The sequence below is a fragment of the Jaculus jaculus genome, chromosome 4 (assembly GCF_020740685.1).
Source record: "Jaculus jaculus isolate mJacJac1 chromosome 4, mJacJac1.mat.Y.cur, whole genome shotgun sequence".
NCBI lineage: Eukaryota > Metazoa > Chordata > Mammalia > Rodentia > Dipodidae > Jaculus > Jaculus jaculus.
In genome coordinates, this window is record NC_059105.1 from 28,817,261 (window position 1) to 28,842,122 (window position 24,862).

The 24,862-nt window shown below is 37.5% G+C and overlaps 1 protein-coding gene across 7 annotated transcripts in view; it reads left to right on the forward strand.

The window, feature by feature from the left end:
* Positions 1–24,862, forward strand: part of Erbb4 (erb-b2 receptor tyrosine kinase 4) — a 1,092,347-nt gene that overhangs the window by 909,391 nt on the left and 158,094 nt on the right. For all 7 annotated transcript variants that reach the window (XM_045146981.1, XM_045146983.1, XM_045146986.1 and 4 more), the window contains one exon: positions 880–1,065. In XM_045146981.1, coding sequence (XP_045002916.1) covers positions 880–1,065 — 186 coding nt within the window. The remainder of the gene's footprint in view (positions 1–879; positions 1,066–24,862) is intronic.

Consider the following 24,862-nt stretch of genomic DNA (forward strand, 5'->3'; position numbering starts at 1 on the left):
CATAAGTCAAAAGATCAAAGGATAAATACTAAACCAAATTTATGCTTAGATATTTCACATTAATATAGTACTACATAATATACAATTTTGTCATGTTTCTTCAGTGATCCCAATAAAATTGAGTATAGTCCTTGTTCCATTCAGGGTCACACTGCTGCTAGAAATCACCCAACCAAGAGCAGCTTGTGGGGGAAAAAAAAAGAAAAAGAGGTTTATTTTGGCTGGCAGGCTTGAGAGGGAAGCTCCATGATGGTAGGGAAAATGATGGCATGAACAGGGGGTGGACATCACCCCCTGGCCTACATCAGATGGACAATAGCAACAGGAGAATGTGCTAAGCACTGGCTTGGGGAAACTGGCTATAACACCCATAAGCCCACCCCTAACAATACACTGCCTCCAGGAGGCATTAATTCCCAAATTTCCATCACCTAGAAATCTAGCATTCAGAACACCTAAGTGTTGTCAACTCTACATGAATGACTTAAGTTAGGGTCTTACTCTATTTTCAAAACATTTTTTTTTGTATAATTGTATAATAGAACCAAGACTTAAAGTTAAAAATCCTTGATAAAGTTTGGTATTTATTTCAGTATATTTGACAAGCAATAAAGTAGAACATACTTATACTACCAAAGGTTAAACAAAAAAGTCTTGATTTTATGTGCAGGTATGTATGCTATAGTTGCTTTTGTTTTGTGATGTAAAGAATGTTTCTAGTTCGGTTTAATTACAGGGAATCACTCTAAGTACAAAAATATTTTCTATGTCTTTTCAATTTTCATTGATTCCATCGAGTACATCTTCCATGCAATGCAAGTCATGCTAACAACTGTAAGGAACACTGAGCTGATATGCTGTGATGGGTCTTCCTTGCAGGAAGCTCTGATCATGGCCAGCATGGACCATCCACATCTAGTTCGCTTACTGGGCGTGTGTCTGAGCCCCACAATTCAGCTGGTTACGCAGCTTATGCCCCATGGTTGTCTGCTGGACTATGTCCATGAACACAAGGATAACATTGGATCACAGCTGCTGCTGAACTGGTGTGTCCAGATAGCTAAGGTAAGTACATCATTTCCTTTGAAAACAAGACCTGTGTGTTTTTAATCTCTTGATTTGGATATTGGAAACCGGTCAAATCTTCCAATATAAATTATATTTGCTCTATTGAATGGCACATGACAGGGGAATACTTACATGCCAACCTCAGGTCAAACATGTGATATGCTTAATATACACTTTTGTTCCATTCTTATTAGATTGACTAGATGCCAAAATCAATAGCATTCTTGTCAGAGAGAATGTTTGATGAACTTGATTTGTTTGATTTTTTTCTTAATTTTGGTGTAGTCAAGTTAACAAACAAAATCAAGAAAGAAAAGGTTGAATGCCAGTACTGTTCCATTTTAGATTATTTTGTTAAAATAGAGTATTTAATTCTCATGAGGCATTATGAATCGTCAAATTCTAAATAGCTTTATAGATATTGTGGTTGCTTGGGCTGGCCTTTAATGAAAACTGAGACCTTTCTTTGGCAGGGGGCATTGGATCTGACAAGAGTGCTCAGGCCAGTCAGGCCCTAGATTGTGTAGCAGGCAGCTGTTTGAAGAACAGTGGTGCCTATAGTGACTGTTATTTGCAGAATACTGCCACTTATGTCTTCCTATTTTCCAGCAGGACCAGGATTCAAATGTTTTGCTGAATTCCCAACAAAGAGCAAATTTTAAACTTTATTTTAACCTTTTGAAACATGGTAGTGCCTAAACAATGCATTCATCATGCATAGTCCACCAATATGCAATGTATGATTCACATTCTGTATGCAAAATAGACTATTTTATTATCTAGACCAAGTATCCTTATTAAAAATTTTCTTTCTCAGAATATGTAAGTGATAAATTTCAATGTATTATACCATTCTCAGAGAATTCAAAGTATGTCCTAATATTTCATAAATTCTACAAATATATACTTATCTTTACATTTGTATATAAAATTATAAAACAGCAATGTTAAATTGGTCAGGTTTCCTTATTTCTTTTAGTAAGTTAGTGATGAGTGCATGTAAATTACTGTCTTGAAAATATTAACATACTTTAAAGGCAAAAACCTAAGAAATTAGTGAAGGGAAAAGTCCAATTTAGTTCTCTAAGCTGTAATTTTCACTTTAGTTTCTTTGTAGATAGTGTATTCTAAGTTTTGCTAATTATGTGATAAAATCACAACTGAGAAGCACCTTTATGGTATAAAATTTCAAATTAGGCCTCTTCAAAAGTGAATTATTTATCTTAGAATTCCTAAAACTTGCAAGAAGGGGGTCAATATACAAGAGAACTTCTCAAATCACTCCAGGACTATGAGGCCAAAGCTAACCTTCAACTTTCTTATGTCTTGGTATTTCCTCCTGTGTTCTCAACCAACAATTCGCATTTTATCCTTAGAGATTCCTGACATTAATATGTCATTTGTACAACACTGTACACTCTAATAATAGACATGACTTTGAGCTTCCCTGGATAATCACAAAGATTTTAAATACATTTTGCCTCTGCAAATATGATCGCTTCACTCCGAGGACTTTCACATGGCTTCAAGGTTTGCAAAGCATCCATCCAGCAACATCAGCTGGGCTTTCTCCCTCCTACACGTCTTCCCTCAGCAGCCTTTCCCTCCAGGATGTAATTGTCTCCTTTCCTACATCAGTACTGGTTGTTGTCATTGTGAAGATATTCCTGTTAGTCACATGATAAACTGTATGCTAATTATATATATTTCTCTGACTATATGGAAATGAATTAATCCTCCAACCATTATCTGTAAGTATGCAGCATGTTCCCAATATTATGTTGGATAAAGTTTATGGAGGCAGGCAACATCAACGTAGGCCTCTTTCTCTGTGAATATTATAATCAGTTTTACATTTCACAAAACCCAGTGGATTAAAGGACTAAATATTATCGTTTACATTTTGAAGAAATGAATTCTTGGGTAGACCTAAGGGAAAGCTCTACTGAGATCTGAGGGAGAGCATTTTAGGTATATGGATTAATGTATCCCTATATATTTTAGTATGGAGAGATGTATTAGCAGTTGCGGTGCTTATCTGTAAAGTCTAAGTAACCAAGTTCAATTCTCAGTAGGCACATCAACCAAGTGTACAAGGTAGCACGTGAATTTGGAGTTAGTTTGCAGTGGGTAGAGGTCTTGGTATGTCCATTATCTCTTTATCTGCCTCTTGCTTTCTCTCAAATAAATAATAAAGATTATAATCCTAATCAGGTTTGTAGTAACCCAGTGTAGCCTAAAATTTGAATTTTATATTAAGTTCAGTCAGTAGTTGTTGCAATATTTTAACATGGAATTGATATGACTCAAATTAATTTCTAATAAGCTCATGGAAGTTTACAATTGGGGATAGATGGAGGAATGAAAGCAAGCATGGAACTGAAGACCCAAGTTAGCAGTCTAGAGAAGTTCAAGCAAGAATAAGATAAATGAAGATAGAGTTTTGAGTCAAAATGTGATTATTAGCTGAGCGTGGTAGCACACGCCTTTAATCCCAACACTTGGGAGGCAGAGGTAGAAGGATTGCCATGAGTTTGAGGCCACACTGAGACTACATTGTGAATCCCAGGTAGGCCTGGGCCAGAGCAAGACCTGTATATTCTGAATCATGGAAAAAATTCTTTGACTAAAGGGATTAATAATGGAAAACGTTTAAGAAATCCTGATCTGGTAAATAATGATGAGAAAGAGAAAAAGGACTATATGTGTTCACTACTAAAATACTTTAATTATTTTCTTTGTTTTAGCATTGGTTCAAGCGTTGTGTTCAGAAACCATAAGTATGACTAATTACATTTAGCTGTGGTAGCTGAATGACACCTTGCTTCCGAAGATGGCACATCTCATTTCAAGATATCTGAAGGTGTTGCCTTACGTTTTAAGAGAAACTTTGCAGGTGTGGTTAAGTTAGGGGCCTGCCATTCAAGAGGTTATCCCACATTGCCAAGATATTTCCATTGCAGTCACAGGAGTCCAACATAATGTGGGAGGAAGAAGGTTCCAAGCTACAGAGAGAAGGTGAAGTGCAGGTGCCAGATTGAAGTGATGGACTATGAATATGGAGAAGAGCCCAGGTCGAGGAGTTCAGTCTACACCCTAGTGGCTTGATATGGCTTGGAAAAACTCATGGAACCAGCAAAAAGACCTCAGGCCTGCCCACACTAGATTTTGTTCTGATTAAATTGGTTTTCAAATCTAATCTCTGTAACAGGTGTGTGTGTGTGTGTGTGTGTGTGTATGTATGTATGTATGTATGAATATATATATATATATTCATGTATACATATATATATATATGTGTGTGCATGTATACATACATACATATCTGTAAAATATGGGTAATATGATCTGAGTAAAAACAAATATTGTTCCTGTTTTAGTAAATTAATCTTCTTTTCCTTTGCCACCACATCTCATCAAGATAGACAATGAAATATCTGAGATACTCTCATAATTGCTCCAGCACCCAAAGCTATTTTGTCTGTAGCTCATATTTTGTTAATGAAGTTGGGAGGTATAGAGGGGGTTGATATAACCACAACAATAAAAAAAAAAGTTAAGTATGTGCTACAATGCATGCAGGCAGAAGAAATCATACTTATAGCTGGCATTATCAAATACTTCTTTAGATGGCATCACTCAAGGTACTGTGTATTTATTAATGTATATGTCTCATCACAGATGAGTGAAGAAAGTTTCTTTATGTGTTTCACACATAATGAAAGTGATTTATGGAGGATTGGAAAACCTTGATTAAATACATATAGTAAATAAGTACTGATCCATTGTTCCGTAATGTCATTATATATAAGGAAGTATTTTCGTCCATAATCCAAGTTTTCTTTCAATTATTTCCTTTGTCCTTAAGTGTAAAAAAAATGTGTTTGTTTGTGGAAACTTAGAGAGTATGAAAATTTTGTCAGAGTAGAGTAAAATGAGTTCATGGAGTGGCTGGAGAGATGGCTCAGCAGTCACAAAGTGCTTGCTTGATGCCCTGGGTTTGATTCTCTAGTACTCACATGAAGTCAGGTGTACAAAGTGGCATACACACCTGGAGTTCATTTGCAGTGGTAAGAGGGCCTAGCACACCCTTACTCTCTCTGTCTTTCCATCTCTTTCTCCTTGCAAGTAAATAAAAAATATATATTTGGGCTGGAGAGATGGCTTAATGATTAAGGCATTTTCCTATGAAGACTAAAGTCCAAGGTTCAACTCCCCAGAACCCACATAAACCATATACAGAAGATGATGCAAGTGTCTAAAATTTGTTTGCAATAGCTGGAGGCTCTGGTGCACTCATCTTTTCTTTCTCTCTCTCAATCTCTCTCTCCCAATAAAAACTCTCTCTCTCTTTCTCTCTCTCTCTCTCTCTCTCTCTCTCTCTCTCTCTCTCTCTATATATATATATATATATATATATATATATACATATATATATATACACACACACACACACACACACACACACACACACACACACACGTGTGTGTGTGTGTGTAATAAGAAGGAAACTACAACAGAAAATTGGTACTAAGTAGTTGGGTTGTTGCTGTTATGAATCTGAGCATGTGGATTTTGGTCCTTTGGAAAGTGTTTGTGTTAGGAATGGAGAAGGACTTTCCTTTTGGTTGGAAAATCCTTGCAGTGCTATAAGCAGAACTTTATGGGCTTTTCTGGTGAGAGGTTGAGAATGCTGAATGCAAAGAAAATTATGGCCTATGAAGGCTTAGCTTATGAAGTTTCAAAGAGAAAGGAGAAAACTGTTGGTATTTGGGTACTGTAAGAAAGGCTGAATGCATTCTTCCACCATAAGAATTTGAACAAATTGAGTTTTAAAGTAATGGATTCATGTTCCTGGCAGAAAATAAATAACAGAAACATATGAATGATGCACTACCCATCCCAGGAAAAATTCAAGCAAGTTTGAAGTTACTGGAATTGTGAGTGGTTTTAAATTAAGATACAATTATTAACTTAATTAGCACCCTTAAGGGTGGGTCAACTATTCTTCATTGAAATAATAGAAATGATTCCCTGAGAGGAGCCATGAAAGGCTCCAACTAGTGAGAATACATTTTATTAAAGGAGGAAGCTTGAAGTAAGAATTATAAAGACATAATATGCTCTTCAGGGTCGGGATTTACTGCCCTCTGTATTTACAAATTTGGCTATGGCACTTATCTGCTACTGGTTTTGGAAGCTTGAAAAATGCATGGAAGTAGATCATGAAGTGCACACCGTTTTGTGGCAAAATGAAGCACAGTTTACATCCCTGTCTAGAGACCTAGTAAGATCATCACATGAAGATGAACTAGTTTCAGAATCTGCTTATAGGCAGTATGCAAAGTGGGGGAGAAATCTGTTTGGAGGCCGAATAAGGCATCATGAAGTTGAACCATGCTTTGAAAATTGAAAATGTTTTGGATATACCCGGACTATTTAATTGATACCATGGAGCACTGCTAGCTTGGTATTAAATTTTCCATTGGCTGTGCAGACCAGCTGGATGGGCAGAATTGGAATCCAGGGAATTCCATCACTGCTTATGGATGTTGGACTTGAACTGCAGATGTTTGATGTTTACCTACTGGTTAGTGATATTGCACTGGTCCAGTCTCTCCTCGCTATGCCTTTTTGCAGTGGAATGATGTGTTGAAAGTATATAACTTGTGTTTGAGATTACAGGGGTCACAGTTAAGAATGGTCTTGACTTTCAGATGAGATATTGGACTTTTGAACAAGGTAAAAGTTGGTAAAGACACTGGGGGTTTTGATGTTGCACTGAATGCAATTTTCATCATGAGATGGTCATAAGTCTATGGGAACCAGGGAAGAATATGGTAGTTTGAATATGAATATACATCTCCTGTAACTTGAGGAATTTTTTGATTAAGCTTGTAACTTAAGTCTTCACCAGCCTGCTGAAGGAGATGTAACTGAGGACAGAAAATGAGACGTTCCAAAGATGAGGCCCATATATTTATATGCTGGATTCTGTAACTCTGAATCCTTTCCCAGGGCTCTACAGTACTGCACACTATTTCGTTGTCTTTCCCATACATATCATCACAGCCTACAGTGACCTGTGCTCCTTACATGGGAGTTTTGAAATGAGGACTGGGGAAGAATGTGCCATTTTATCTGTGTTTAAATCTCTTTAATTTTTTGTCTTTTTTTTTTTATTTTTGAATTAGGGACTTGCTATAGCCCAGGCTGTTCCTGGAATTCACTAGGTAGTCTCAGGCTAGTCTCAGACTCACAGTAGTCCTCCAAACTTTGCTTCCTGATTGCTGGTGTTAGAAGTGTGTGCCACAAAACCTGGCAGAGAGAGAGTGGGTGTTCCAGGGCCTCTAGCCACTGTGAATGAACTCTAGATATATGGCTACTTTGTGACTCTCACTTTTTATGGTTACTGAGTAATCAAACTCAGGATACTAGGCACTGCAGACAAGAGTCTTAACTGCTCAGCCATCTGTCAAGCCCTCATTGTAAATTTCTTAAAAAACTTTGTCCTGAATATTACTTTGTATTGTCCTCATGAAGATGTGTCCTGACACCAGTCCTATGTTACATTTTTAAGAGGAGCTACAAGGTAAATAAAAATAGAAAAAAAAAACAACAGTGTTTTAATATCACAACTAAATGAACTCTAAACAATCCTGTGAATTACTGTGAGATAGATTTTGATCACAAATGGCACTATAAATTTAGAATTTAGAATGTTCAGTAATATGCATTTAATCCACAGACTCTACATTCAGATCATCTGCTAGCAAATCCTACATTGAAACATTCACTAGTTGTGTGATCTCACACTTGGTGCTTTGTGCCACTAAAAATGGGAATTATAATAGTAACTACTTAATAGCATAATTATAAAGATAAGAAAATATTTATAATATGTTAAGGATACTACTCAGCAACAAGATGGAATTTACATTATTATTTATTTTGGTAATATTTAATGTGAAGACAATAAGGACATGCACATACAGTGAGAACTCTCTCATATCATTTTATAAGAATCTGATTTTATAAGAATTTTGAAAAAAATATTTTTATTAGTTATGGACATACTTAGTATATAAACACCACATATTGGTACCATCCTTTCCCTCATCTTTTAATGAGATTTCATAAAAATTTTATAAAAATCTTATTTTTAAATCCAAAATATAAAATATTTAGTGATTGTTCACATACCATGCCCTGTAGGAAGGGAATAAGCAAACTCACATTTAATATTCAACATTTCTAACTTTGTAAGAAAGGACTGTGTCTTTCTTCCCGTGCACTCCTACACAGTGTTTGGAGATATACTGCTTATTCTACCTGTGCTTTTATGGCTTCCTATTGTCATGTGAGAAAATTAGATTACCTGTGATATTGAAAAGCTGTGAAACCACCACTGAACTGCAGAGAACAGGGATGTGAGGTGATCCACGAATAAAACAGGCCATTATTAAGAAGGAGCAAAGGGGAAATTCTAACTTTCCTATGTCATGCTAGAAAGATCAGCAAGGACTTGGCCTCCTCTTACTGCACAGAGATTAGTCTCTGCTTCCTCTCTAAGGAAAACAATTTGTTCTTTTTTGTTGTTGTTGCTGCTGTATAAATCCTGAATACGGAGTGTGTAATATTTGTTCTCTTTTTTATTTTTATTAGTCATGGACATATTCGGTATGTAAACAACACATGCTCATTCCATCCTTACCCTCATCCCTGCCCCCAGCTCCACAGGGACCGCACTCATTGGGGATGTCAGTTATCACCATAGGGACTGTGGATCGTGCACTGTAGGGATAGCCATCAGTTATGGGAAAGAAGCAATGTCTCTGTAATGTGTTAGAACAATACTTGTTTTCTTTTTTTTTTTTTAATTAGTTATGTACATAGTGTATACAGTCATGTTGGTACCAACGTTGGCCTCCTCCCTGTCCTCCCCCCTCTGTAAGGACCCTCCTCATTGGAGAATATGGGTCATGCATTGTGGCGTTAGCTATCAGTTATGGGTAAGAGACAGTTTCTGTGCATAATGACCCAATGTGTGCCTCTGACATTCTTTCCGGCCCCCTCTCCCACAAATTTCCCTGAGCCATGTTGAGTTCATTTTAAGTCTGCTTCAGTGGTGAGGTCTTGGGAGTATCTTTGTATATCTGGTTTGGTAGGAGTTGAGTGTTCTCTGTGTCTTATCTCCTTTACCCTTGTGCTGGTACCAGGTCCACCAAGGGAAAAGCACTCTTGCTCATTTCCCCAAATACTTTTAGTTTCAGCTGGGGTCCTGTTGTGGTGTGATAGGCTGGTTCTCTCCTTATAATCTGCTTCCATCTGTAAAAGAGAACCAAATTCTCCAACAGAAAGTAAAGTTAGCACCACATAAATGGGATAACCTTTATTTTTTTAGAGAGAGAATTTAATAGGTATAGGCCCTCTTATAGCCCACAATTGGTGGGAGCTTGATAATGGAGAGCGGGCTCATTTTTGGATATGGCTCTGACCTGATTCCCAGCTCCAGCTACAGGTTCCATTCCACTGAGCAAATCAATTAGCCAAATGAAGAGTAGTTGGTTTCCCAACATGGCTGTGAGCCACTATTGCACTTATGTGAGCATCATGTCAGGGTGCTTGATGCTGAGCAGCTTAGACCACAAGTTGCTTGGACAGCTGTTGGTCATTTTCCCCCAGTCACTCATGTAGCACCTTCTGGCACTAGACAAGCTGTCTGGGGACTGACTCTCTCCAGATTTCTGCCATGTGACTCCAGGTTAGGTACCAACAGCATATGGTGTCTTCAGCAGTGGGGTCTTACCACTGACCTTTGGTGGGTCATCAAGTACTCTGAGAGAAATCTGTCTTCTTTTGATAAACCTTGTAGGTGTGTCTGATCAACAGTTCATTGTGGATGTTAGCCAAATGATGGTAACTGGGAGTTACAGGACAGTGCCCAAGAAGAGAAGGAAGAAAAAGATAAGTAATATAAAAGACTCAGAGAGAAGTGAGAGAAGAGTGAAAGAGAAAGAAAGAAACAGGAGAAGATTAAGGTTAGTCTTCATAATACTCTCTCCAGGGCCTTATGGTTCAGGTGTTCCTTCTAAGGGCCTGATGAAGGTTCAACCATTTAGTCTGTCTTTTAGGATATAGAATTTTATGGTACCATTGTCATTTGGGTCCAGTTTTGTGTCTCCCAAACCACCCCTAACCTTCCCCCTGCCCCACCCACCCTATTGTCCAGTCAGTCCTTGAGACACTTATTAGGTATGTCAGCATCTTGCCTAGATTCAGGTTAGGAGCTGTAGATGAGTGAGACTATATGGCAATTAAGATTTGTTTCCTTAATCCCAAAGATTCCTTAGAGTTTTCCAAGGGATTTTACTGTGTTGTCAGGTTGTGTTCTGGTACTTTGATAATTTGTGGCTTGATTCAGGTGGAGGGATCTCCAGGCTTTCTCACTGGGTGGTAACTCATTCCCACTAGTGGAAAGTGTGGTCCTTTTTACCTGTGCCATTTTTTTTCTACAGGTTAATAGGATTAGTAAATTTACTCCTTCAGTTCCTATTTGCTGTTTCATTGCAGAGTTGTGACACAGTTTCAGAGATCTCAAGCTGCAGCCCTTCAATCCATTGATAGTGGGCTCCTTGTCATGAAGGCAAGAGGAAATGGAGGAGGAGCCACTCACATCATGGAAGTCAAAAAGGAAGTGGGCAAGGAAGTGTCTAGAGACTAGCTATACCTTTCACAGTTACACTCCAAAATACCTATTTCCTCCAGCTGCAGATATCTATAAACTTCCAAAATAGCATCACCAGCTGAGGGCCAAATCATCAACATATGAGGACTTTCCTATTCAAATAATTAAATCCCCCAAGATGATTCACAGATTATCTGGTTAAATTTTAAATTCACCTAGTTTAAAACTCTTCTGAAAAGCAATTGCTAAAAATCTTTCATTCTTTATAATGCTACCCAAGGCTCAGGCATATTTGCAAAGAATAGGTGTAATAAATGGGGTGGGGTATTGCAGGACACTACCTTGTGATACAACCTCCAAATGGAAGTTGTTACCACCAAAGAACATGCACAATGTTGGGCTCAAAATCAAAAATGTAAAAACAACAACAAAAAAAAAATATATATGAGCTGTCAAAACATAAGAGGGACTACTGGGAGAGAGGAGGGGTTTCTTTGTAATAGAGGTGAGGGGGACAAAAGGGCAACGGGAGGGAATATAATCAAATTGTCACGTTTGCCTATTATCAAATAGTCCCAATAAAAGTAACAAAAATCATTCATATAGAATTAAAATTAATTCTTAATATTAATTCATGAGGGTTAAGGAGATGGATCATGACTCAGTGAATAAAAGCAATTACCACTAAAGAATAAGGGTCTGGAAAGACCCAAGCCCAACCAGGTTAGACACCCCAGAGCCCACATGAAAAGCTGGGCATGCTATGCACACCTGCAATCCCAGTCTGGGTGAGGAGAGCTTGCTGACTGAAAATAGCACTCCAGATTGAGGTACAGGTCCATGTCAAGGTTTCTCACCCATGAGTACATGGATAAGTGAGGGAAGAGCACCCACAGTTCTCCACTGGCCTCCTTGTGCACATACATGCACGTGCTTCTGTGCACACACATGCATATTACACACATCATACCCAACACCACACACACTGTACCCAAAAAATAATAATTGTGTTTAACCAACGTAATTGAGACTTTGCCTACAAAGAAACATTCTTTAAAATTACTTTGTAAACAATCCATTCTATCAGGTATGTTTTCTAAGAAATGCATTAGTTGAGAAGTCAGCATGTTTTTTTTTTATAGCAGTTTAATTGATTTCTCTACTCATTTCAGTACTATTTTGTTAGTTTGTTTCATTTACATTTCTACTCCATTTGCCCCAAGTTAGTTTTTGTGTCCATATCATGTTCTTAGTTGCAGCTGATGAAACCTGGTATATCTGTGCTATAAAGATGCCTGAAAGGCTTATTTTTCTTGACTTTTCTTGTCTAAGTGGGAGTCAATGGAAGGGAAAGGAGAAATGGAAAATCTCTTTTAATTCAAGACAACTAGAACAGAACAAAGCTCTGTGTGCATAAATATATTCCTCTTCTGTACACAAATGTGAAATCTTCCATAGTCTTGAACATGTTAAATTATCTGAGCCTTAATTTACTGTCTTTATCTACTCTTTTTCATTTTTTCTTTCAATGGTGTCTTATGTAGTGACAGGAGAAATTGCAATTTCCCACTTGAACCAGTCTTTTCCCCTGCATTTCTTATGTGTTTCTATACAACACCATATTAAATATGTAAATAACACCTCAGTCATATGCACTAAAATATTGACTATCAAATTAAAAACTAGAATCAGATAAAATTGGTACCTGTTGTTACACTTAATAACATATTAGGTGACTTTTAATGCTATTTAGAAATTTGTGACTTTTTTGTTGTTGTTGTTGTTTTCTAAGGCAAGGTCTTGCTCTATCCCAGGCTGATATGAAATTCACCATGTAGTGAGATACTGTCTTTAAAGTCACAGCAATGCTTCTACCTCACTCTTTCTAGTGCTGGGATTAAAGGCATGCACCACCAAAGCCAGCTGAAATTTGTGACTTTCAATTGATTGAGTTCTTTGATTATATCTTGATAGGGAAAATATTATATTTTATGAAGGCAGATTAAAAGTTGAAAATTGAATTTACAATTCAGAACATTAATGTATAGGTACGCTTCATAGAATGACAATTCACACTTGAAATTAAAAGATATTTATTCTATTCTCATATAAGACATTACTGTGGAAAACAAAGGATGATAGCTTGTTAGTTACTATTTCAATGAGAACATATACATTCTGATTAATTTTTAGATCTGCTGAGAAAACCAATTGTATAAATTTAACTCAATGGTAAAGTTTAATTCTAGGTAACTATCTCCTGGAAGTCCCCTTGGAAAACTGCAAACAGGCTAAAAGTACAAAACTGACCTTTGAAAACATGGATGTCACTGATTATATTATGGATCTCATTGAATATGTCATAGATAGCCAGCATTCAAAAATTATTTTTTCTCAGTAGGAGGTAGCCTAATCAATGACTTTTTGTTGGGTCTAAATTTTATGAGACATATGTCTTAATTAGCAATTTGAACATTTGATAATTAAATCTCAAATGTGTTTCTTTATCTAGTTGGAAGGAATTCAGGCTTTTATTAATTCAAAACATATTTAGTATGTTATTCAGGTTCCCCTAAGAAACCAAATCCATAAGAAATATATCTAAAAAAAGATATTTATCAGAAATAATCTTTCCATGTTATTATGAAGCTTAGTCACATGATCCCCTGAGAAGAAGAGCCTGTTCTGTAGCTCCAGTCCCAATGTAAAGAAAGGCCTGGTCTCCTGATGAGTAGATGAGGTCTTTCCAATCCAAAACTTAGCAGGTTCAAGATCATGAAAAAAAAAATAAATAGATAGATTTGGTTTGTGGAGGTAGGGTCTCACTCTAGCCCAGGATGACCTGGAATTCACTATCGCGTCTCAGGGTGGCCTCAAACTCAAGGCAGTCCTCTTAACCTCTGCCTCCCGAGTGGTGGGATTAAAGACGTGTGCCACCATACCCGGCTTGAAGAACATAATTTTTAGGCTGATGTCAAAGTCTGAATACAGGAGAAAAATGATATTTGAGTTAAAGTACATGTAGGCTAGATGCCATCTTCTCTGAAATCAGTCTTTCTACTGTAATTAAGATGTCAGTGGATCCATTAAATTAGTGAAGGTATTACCTTTTCCTCAGTCTACCAAATCCAAAGCAGAAACACACCAACAATAATGCTTATCCAAATATCGAGATGACTCCTGAATCATTCAAGTTGACAGAAAATTAACCACCACAGTGAAATATGGCAGACCAGTTGTTCAAGGAACCATACATTCAAGAATAAAATTGAAAACATAAAATTTTATCATGGTTCTTATATTATGAAAAAAAACACGATAACCAAGAATACAGGTGTGTGTGTGTGTGTGTGTGTGTGTGTGTGTGTATAATGAGGAAATCCCAAGATGGTACCTCCCCAGTAGTTATTAAGGTACAATTTGGAAGAACGCAGTGCTATCATCTTCAATGACTTAGGCCAGCTCTTTATGTCTTTCTTCCCTTCATGCTACCAGACAAGCACAAGGCTGATGCTGTTGTGATGCTCCAAGGTGATGTTGCATAGCTTTGCATTTTTGCTAAGAATGTTCCAAAACTTAATATATGCTGTTAGGAAGTGAAGTAAAATAGTGATATTTCATATATACTATCATAAAATCTGATTAATTTAGTCATAACTTCTACAGAGTCATAGTATAAGGTAACTAAAAGAACATGAACCACTAACAAATAAGAATCTGTGTTTGAATGCTGAGTCATAATTATAAATCCTTTAATAAGCATTTTCTATTAGTTGTAGTGCCAAATTAGGTGATTTAAACCTGGATATAATGCATCTGTCCTGTTTATCCAGTTTCATTAATATGAACAGCAGGTAGTAATATTTGAAATTGAAAAATATTTCTACAGAATAGCAAGTATAATTGTGTATGTGTGTGTGTGTGCATGCATGTCTTTTATGTAGTTTTGATCAATAGCAACTGTATACATGAGCATAATGAATATCCATTAAAATCTGCAATAATTATTATGGACAAATTTTGTCTTTGGAATTATAAAGTCCTGATTTCTGAATGGAAACTCTACTACTCATTGGCGAAAAATGTTGGAATCCTTAATCTCTTTTGTTTGACTTGTCTACAAACTAGAGATAACAATATCTACCTCATAAAGTTGTGATGAGTTTTCAGTAAAACAACACAATGTGACAATATCATAACCTAATGCCTAACACAGTATTCCTTGCTTAATGCTGAACGTAAGTCCGTATATTTTCAATCATACAAAGCCTTCCACTTCAGAAGAGCATTGTTTTGCCTTTCCATTAAAAAACCTATTAAACTTTATTCCCAGACAACAGAAAAGTTTGCTCTAGAGAAATTTTATTTTTATCATTTCTTCATGTCAAACAGAAATTGACATGGTCTGAGACAGGAGGTTCAAACAAAACTATAGTATTTATTTTTCTATATTAAATTATCAAGCTGGGTGTGGAGGTGCACACCTTTAATCTCAGCACTCAGAAGGCAGAGGAAGGAAGATTGCTGTGAGTTTGAGACAAGCCTGAGACTACATAGCGAATTTCAGGTCAGCCTGGGCCAGAGCAAGACCAACGTCAAAAATAAAGAAAAAAAAAAAAATCCCCTACTATCAGAGGGTAGAACCATGATGGTCAGGGTCCCTGGGGTGGGAGAATAGTGGCCATTCTGGACATTGTCACAAGATCCTACTTGTAGGTGCACAAGTTCTGTAGACATGATGTATAGCATGGCGATCTGAGTAGATACGTACTACAGCTTGAAATACACAGTAGTGAAAAAGATCTTTACCACAAGCAGAAGGAATGGGAAGCAGATGACAAACATGTCACTTAGCTAAATAGCAATATTTTCACCGTATTTATTAGATTGCATCGATATATGGAATTAAGACATCACAATGTACTCTTTATATTATGCAAATATTATTTGTTAATAATATTTTATAACTGGAGAAAATTTACTCTAGGCTGGTGTACACCTATTAGAATGATTTAAAAAATTTTTTAAAAAGAATTTCTGTTCTAAGTGTGTGTGAAGGGGAATACCAGGGCCTCTAGCCACTGCAAACAAACTCCAGGTGCATGCACCACCTTCTGCATCTGGCTTATGTGAGTACTAAGGAATCAAACTTGGGTCCTTAGGCTTCACAGGCAAATCTCATAACTACTAAGCCATCTCTCTAGCATGTTATCATTTTTTTGAACTGTGCAAGGAAAAGTCTTCAAAAATGTTGTTTTGTTCAGCTCCAAATCAGTAAAATGCTCTGATTTTTAAAATATATATATATATATTTTATGTATTTATTTGAGAGAGAAAAAGACAGAGGAAGAGGCAGAGAGAAAGAGAGAATGGGCTCGCCAGGACCTCCAGCCACTGCAAACAAACTCCAGTCGCATGTGCCCCTTTGTGCAGCTGGCCTACATAGGTCCTGGGGAATCAAACTGGGGTCCTAAGGCTTTGCAGACAAACACCTTAACCACTAAGCCATTTCCACAGCCCCAATGCTTCCTTTCCCTTCCTCTGCCCACTGTCTCTCAGTTTTAAATTTCATTGCTCAAGAGTAAGGGATTGACTTTTGACCTCTGGGGAGACTATGGTCTTGGCTGAGCTGGTTAGCATGTTGGGAGCAACCTTATCTATCACAGTGGTGACCCACACCACTGTGACTAGAGGTGATGTCTCCAGTTCATTTATTTCACCTCCTCCATCACTAGCTAGGGCATGTTCCCACAACTTACCTCAGATTGGCTAGTACCCAGGGCCTGGGTAGGCACACATATGCCATCTCTGACAAGTCTCCATCTTGGTAGGTGCTCAGTGAAATGAGCTGGGATACTTCCTCCCCACTCCATGTCCAGCCATCAGAAATCCGCTTTCCTCTTCAGTTCCTGACTTCCTATTCTTTGCTCTCCAAGCTGTGGAGTCCAGCTTCGCATTTGCCCAGAGTGGTGAGGTGGCACCCTTATCTCCCTGGTTTAGACAAAGTCAACTTTTCAAACAATAGAAATTGACTGAGGCTTATCTCTGGGGTGTTGGTGGATAAGAATCAGGTGTTAAGAAGGCTTCCTGGCAGCTTAAAAATTCCCCAGGTGCTCACAGAGACTAGCTCAGAGATAATTGGCTGAATCTGTGCAGCAGGTGAGTCCATTTAGACCACATTGCTCTTAGTGAGATAGCTGGTCCCTCACAATCCATGCCCACCTATCCCCCATGCCATTCTTAGCACAATTAAGAACCATCTGTACTCCAAAAGCCTTATCCAGCAAGAAAGACTTGAGAGCTCCTTGACTGAATTTTTTGAAAAAGAACTACTACATTATTAGCATTAAATATGAGGTATAGAACATGAGGGTAGATATCCTTTTTTATAATTAGCAAGGATTTTTTTTTCTCCTGTGGAATTTCAAATATAGGCGAGAGCTAATTTTTGTTGCCAAGTACTTTTTATGTTTTTAGTTTACCTGCCATGGGTGCTTATTGTTTCTGAGATCTTTTAAGTCTCCCTGTCTATACAAACAGTGTTCCTCCTCTGCCTTTCTGTCAGAATGTCTCATAATATTGCAACCTCCCAAATTGGTTATAAAGTTCTAGGCTGAATTTGCATCATGCTGCTTCCTCCCTGAAACAATATCATGCTTTTTTATTTACGTGCCAAATTCTTATTGCCTTAAAGGCAGATGATGTGTGAAGAGTAGTAAGGGAAAACAGAAAATCTCGGTACCTCTGATGAAAATAAAGTTTACTGAGGCAGTTTCTAGAGCCCAGGTCCCAGCACTGCATGGAAGGCTTAGTTATTTCCTGAAATTTTCATGAAATATGAAGTCCTCTCACTTGGAGAAGTCATTTATGTTCTTTCTTGTCCAACCTATTAAGCGGCAAGCGTCACTTATGCTTTCCTTAGCCTCTGGTTTTGTTTGGCGTTCTGAGCAGCTCTCTAGCTTACCCCTTAGTCTAATGGTAAGTGTTTCTACTTTACACATTCAGAAGGTGAAGGACTCAACTTGCATTCTCTGAATGCATGTTTTAGCTACTAGGCTTCATGAATGTCTTTGACAGAAAAGTGAGAACTATCCAACCTAAATGGATTAAATTGTACTTCAAGTGCATAAAGGGGCCACAATTACAACTATTAGTCACAACTGTATCAGGCTTGGTATTGTAGTGGATTTTAGGACCATGGCAATTTTCTCAAATACAGAATCCAAGTAGCAGGTCTGGTGTTTCTAGTTTATTGCTCCACTATGGCTTTTGCTTCTAAAATTGTACCGGTAGGAAGGTGTTTCAGCATTGCTCTCTGGAAGCTGTGTAATGTATTCAGATGTATGTGGGGAATTCTATTTTTTTTTCCCCACAGATTTCAAGATGCTTACAGTTATCTGGAGAAATAAGATAGACATTTTACAATAGATAGATGACACTAAGGATGAAATATAGTGACTTTTCTAGAAACAGAAGAAATGATAGCAGGACTAACAACAATACACAGATTTATTGCTTTCTATACTTGATCATGGACAAATCCTTCAGCAAGCCACCCTTTTATAAATAAGCTTAAGTAAACATTTTCTTAAATTTTGAAATAATTGTATATTAACATGTAGTCTCAAAAATTTATAAAAGGCTCTTATCCCTTTTCTCAGTTCCTTCATGGTTACATTTTCTATAACTAGAGTAAATTTTAATGGATTGGGAGATGGCTGTTGCAGTGAGGTTAGCATTGCTGGTAGAAATCAACCAACCAAGAGCAGCTTGTGGGGGAAAAAAGGTTTATTTTGGCTTACAGGCTTGAGGGGAAGCTCCACGATGACAGGGGAAAACTATGGCATGAGCAGAGGGTGAACACCACCCCCTGGCCAAAATAAGATGGACAATAGCAACAGGAGAGTGTGCCCAACACTGGTAAGGGGAAACTGGCTATAACATCCAACAATACACTCCCTCCAGGAGGCATTAATTCCCAAATCTCCATCAGCTGGGAACCTAGCATTCAGCACATGTAAATTTATGGAGGACACCTGAATCAAGCCACCACACTGGCATATATGTGAACTTATTGAGATTTTATTGGTTTTACTTGAACATATGTCTGTGAGTAAAATTAGTCATGTAGCCACTGTCATAATCAAAGTACAGAGTTATGTTTTGATTTCATGGCATTTTATAGTCTTTATTTTTTGAGATATAATCTCCTTCTTATATGACCCAGTATGGCCTGGAGCTCATATTAAAATCCTTGCCTAGCCAGCCATAGTGACACCTGCCTTTAATCCCAGCACTTGAGGGGCAGTGGTAGGAGGATTGCCACGAGTTTGAGACTACCCTGAGAGCACACACTGAACTTCAGGTCAGCCTGGGCTAGAGTGAGTTCCTACCTCAATAAAACAAAACAAAAACAAAAAACAAAAATCCCTTGCCTCAGCTTCCTGAGGGTTGTGATTTCAAGCACACGCACATTGCATCTGCCCATCTTGTTTTAATGACACCCCAGTTTCATCATGATCGATATTTGGCATGATGATTTTTTTAAAGTATATCTTCTGTACTTATGTTTTGTACACTAAAATGAATGCACAGCACTTTGGACACTAAATTTCATCCTAGAATTAGGAATTTGGCAATCATACTTCAAAGAATACCCTTTGTAAATTTTCACAAAAGCAGTTTAGACCAGGAATCTGCAATGTGTGTTTCTGGTGAACAACCAGGGATGTAATGGTCAACCAGCTCATATCATATCATTTTACAGGTACTTCATGGGACCAACTGCACTCCTGCCCCCTCTGATTGTCACAGAAAAGTGGTGTCATAGGTCACTGTCTACAGAAGGACAGCCGATGATACCAAAATGTCATGGATCCAGAGGGGAGGAATCTCAGGCTGGTTATGGCAGCACACTGGGAGTAAATGAGAACAAGCAGTAAAGGCTCAATGCCAGTCTTCCTTCTTCTGGGAAAATTAAAAAAAAAAAAAAAAAAAAAAAAAAAAAACTTTGACTAATTTCATTTATTATCATGTGACTATTTATAGGTGAATCGCTGAACACCTTTGTGCATGTGTGTAGATGTGCATACATGTGAAAAATATACCAAAACACATACATTTGTACACACATATATATTACCTTGAGGATGAATACATATAGAAGGAATTTGTGCGTCGAATGTAAGGTGGTTCTAGACACCAAAAAGTCCACATACTTAATTTAATGTATATTCATGAAAAGGAATGTAGGATGTTTAGAGCTATTACGACCACAGTTAAAAATGTTTTGCCAAATAACATTCACACAGAATTTCTCTTTCTGCCGCTTAAATGTAACGGATTAGTGAGAGTTCATTGGCAACAGTTCATTATTTTTTCATTGGGCTAAGGTGAGCAGTGAGCAGAATATATGTGTTGTAGAAAGGAAGGGTGAGTGGAGCGGTTATGAGCACATGAAGAAGTGTGGCTGCGGGTCAAGGGTTTTATCCTTCATTAAGGAGCCCTTCCCTAAGCCTCAGTATCTGCCGCTCACAACGTGAACAAAGGATGTGCGTAATGATACTCATCTATCACTGGTCCACATTTCAGGCTTCAGGATCTCACTACTCCCAGTGCTGCTTGCCTTGACAAGGCTAATTATATAATTACAACACTATATCATTTCCTCCTGGGGCCCTTGCACTGTCAAAGACCAGAACCAGGAGCTCTGATGATTCTTGCCCAGAGCAAGAGCATTGGCATGGGACAATTAGCTAATAGGCGCTGCTCATTGGAAAGTGTAGTACATAAGGTTTAAGTCCAAGATTTTGTTATGAACTTTAAGGTTTAAGTGCCAGAATGAGTTGAGAACTCAAATAAGAATTGTTTTATCTTAAAAATAAAATGAATTACTCAACCTATATTTTTATATCCTTTTGGATACATTTTAAGATTTACCAACATTTTCTATTACAACGAGATAGAATTTGTGAGGGCAGCACTGAGAAGGCATTGAATATAATATAAAATAAGATCCTTATGTCAATTTCTATACAAAGTTAAATTTTTCCATTAAAATCTGGATAATATTTATGAAGTATAACTATGATGTTAATACTTTCTTAATCTTTGAGCTGGTCACATAGGAGTGATTGATTTGTGATATTTGTGAATTCTCCACTTTCCTATGCTGAACAGTATGCTAGTCTAGCTATTTACATCCCTTGTCTTTAAAGATAAATAGCCATTGGTTAGCTTATCAATTTAGAAGTCATTTTTGAGCTGGGGCTATAGCTCAGTGGTAGAGCACTTGCCTAGCATGCATAGGACTCTGGATTTAATCCTCAGTATTGAAAAAAAAAAAAATCTTCCAGAAGTCATTTTCATGAAATAACTCTGTTTACACTATAGCATTTTAGAAGAATACAGGGCTACTCTATAATATGAATAATTCCTAAGAGTGTAGAACAGATGAGCCTATCTGGTAGCTGGAGAAATGTTCAACCAAGCCCTGGGTTGAATTCTACCCTCTTTCTGATGCTCAACCAAGCTTGACCATTGCTGACTGGGCTTTTGTGGAGTAGGCTGCCTTGTCACAGCTTGGAGTTTTCTTACTCATCCACAAGAACAACTGATACTAGTGACAATAATGGAAAGCAGTGGGCTTCATATCACTATGACCTAAGTATTGTTTATGAAAAAGAACTATCTTGTGATAATAAAATTAGTCAACATTTGCTTTGAAGTTCACCATGACAGTATACCAGTGACATTATACGAGATGCCTGCTTTCCATTTTCACAACAATGTTATGAGATAGATTGAATTATGAAATTTGTATGAATGAATAAATGTCAAGAAGCCAAGACAAAACTTATCAGTGAATAATGTGACCTCTTTTTATTACCACTCTTAATTGTGTTCATGTTCCTCTACTTTATAAGTACGTATTAACCTTTTAGAAGACCATCTTCCATGGCCAAGGTCACACAGTTAGTAAATATGGGACTGTGATTGTGTCTCAGATTTCTTTCCCAGTTTCACTTAAGTATTTCTACACAGTGCCTTTCTTAGAATTGCTATATTGCATACCACTACTCATGGAACAAGACTGGTAGTACTCATGCCTAGCTGGATTTTCATCTTAATTAGATAGTTGGAGGAGCTAGTACTTTCTTTTACCAAAATAAATAAGATTTGAAGTATAAAAATTATTTATATCAAGTTTCTTATACCATAATTTAGTGGAGAATTTGAGAGGACACAGTTGATATGACTTTGGAACTTCTAAAATTGCTTTTGTCATTATGGCTATCCTTCTTATTGCTCCCCCCTCCCGCCCCACACATGCCCATGAAAACCTGACTAAGTAAGGGAATACTCTATTCTATTACTACCCTCACTCAGGACACACCACTGTAGTCCATAATACCTATAGACTGTCAATATGTGAAAATGGAATTTTCATGGGGTAGCTTCTTAAAGGACAGACCTTTCTCTAAGCTTAGTCTTCTGTCACAGGTGCTCATAATCCTATTTAAAGGTACCCTGAGATATCTGGTCACAAATACCTCACATTTTCATCAATCACTGAGGTAAAAGTAGCAGAATACCCTTCTTTTTAAACTTGAATTCCCCCGAAGACTGGCTTAGAAAGACATTACTGGAAACTTGTTCTAAATCAGATTCATGATATTACAGCAGCACTTGCTAGCGTCTGTCAACGTTTCCATCATCAGCCCATATTTCCCAGGTTTATCACTTACCTGTGAATTTTTTCTTTGGACTGTGATGCAGAACCCAGAAGTTCAGCCCAAAGCAATTTTTAGTATCATTGTTCAGATATTGAGATTTTTTCCAAGTTATGATTGTTTTCAAAAATGCCACATAAGTCACGTACTTTGGGGACACCCATGTATTCTGCATCCTTTTTTAAAATGTAATATTTAAAAACAATCTATTCCCCTTAAGAAACAAAGAAACAAATAACTAGACTTTCAAAGCCTAAAGGGGAAATTTTTTGAGTCCTTATGGATTTATTTTTGTGTGATTTGGGGGCCAATTTTATATTTAGTTTGAAATTTTTAATATTTCTACAATAACCTTTGAAGAAATTGGCACCATATAGATTGAAAAGAAATTGGATTGTAGGCCAGAGAGAATTAGAATAAAACCTGACAATGCAATCCTCTGACTAATATTCTCACATAAGAGTTGGTGCCCTTGGTGGTGAGTTATCTAGTTAGTTAGTGAGTTTTCTTTTTATGTCACCTAACTGGTAAATATAGTAGGAGAAACGGAAAAGCAGTTTATAACCTAAGGAAGCATTTGCGTGGATGGTGAGAATCAGGAAATTTATCAGCTAACCGATCCCCACTGCAGAATAATAATTGAGTTTCTTGTCAACACAAATTGCTATATTGGAAGTTCTAAATTTCTCTATCCCCAAAGTACATATAACATAGGCAGAAAAAAAAATACATATTGCCTTGTTCTGCTAGCTTACTTTCTCACCACTCTAAATAAAAGTTGTTTATCAGGAAAATACTACCTGGGGTGTACTTTTCCCTGTTGAGATTGAATTAATCTATAAACCTCTACATTGTGTCAAATAAGGGTGGGTAAATTTAACTATACTCTGTACCCTTGAAGCACTGTGACATTAGGACTCAAAGGAGATCATTCCTTGAGGAGTTCTGGTTATTAGTAATTCTAAAGCACTTGGAGATATGTTCTTGCATATAAAAATCTGCATTATAAATACAGTGTGGGATTAAGAAAAACTGGGCAGAAATTGTGTCACTACCTTGGCTATACTTAGTCACTTTCCAGAGATGTTTCTAATTCCCTAAAGTGTCAGAAAACACAAATTCTCAAGACAACCTTCAGTTTATTTCCAGTTTTCACCTATATATAAATGTAGCAGGTGATTAAGGGATACATTGTGGGAAAGAGATCTGAAATCTTTAAGGCTTTAAGGCTTTTGATGCTGGTCATAAAGCACTGAATTTATTTTTATGTTTGCATTATGGGCAGGCATTAAAGACAAATTCAAATTCTTTATAAATTAAAAGTATGAAGCCATTTACAGGCATTTGTCATAAATAATGTCCCATGATATAAGCAGAGATATCAGAATACAGTTGTAGCAATTACCTTCTCATTGCTGGGAGAAAAAAAAAAAAAAAAGCCTGAGGAGAAGCAGTTTATGGAAGGAAAGAGTTTATTTCAGCTTGCAGTCTCAGGGGGAGCTTCTTCATGGTAGGACAGCATAACAGAGCAGACCACAGGGCATCACATTTCCTCACAGAAGCAGGAAGGAAAGCCTCTCAGTGAGCTAGCACTGAACAGCCAGTGGCTTGACTAATAAACCTCAAGCTCCACCCCCAGTGATTCCCTTCAGGAAGGTTCCACCTCCCAAACACTCCACCAGCTCAGGATTAGGTATGCGGATTCATCACAAACATGTCAGGCCAGAGGCAAGGCTGGGGGAGGCATTCATGCTCAAACCACCACAACAGTTATCCGTGGCTGTTTTCTCATCAAGGGTACAAATGGCAAACCTCAAAATTTAAGAAAGTAAGAAGGCCACTGAGGGGGTTGCTTAGAAGCTTGCATGAGATACAAATGATGGTTTCAACAAAATCTACAAGCATTGAGCTCAGGAGGAAGAAAGATGCTTCAAATTATTTGATGATGGATGAATGAGCATTTTGTACTAAAACAAATGGCAAATGTTATAGTTCATTTCTAGTTTAGAGGTAGGCAGCCTCCCCAGATGCCAGGCCCCCCCAGCAGGTAGGGCGTTGACAAAGATTTTATAGTGTTTCCTTGCTGTAAGTCATTTCTGACTTGGTCTTTTAAGCCATGTCCCTTGGCAAACTCATTCCTTTAATGCCATTTGCTTTGCCTATCTCTGCTCTGGTATTTCCTCCATATCCCCCCCCTCTCTCTCTCTCTCTCTCTTTCTCTCTCTCTCTCTCTCTCATCTTTCTCTCTTTCTCCTTCCCCTATCCTTCCTCATTCCTCTTCTAGGTCTTTTTTTTATCTGGTTGTTCTCTGAGCATATTGATTATTTAGAAATATCATCACCCAGATTAGCACAGTTTTTCAGAGACATGGAAA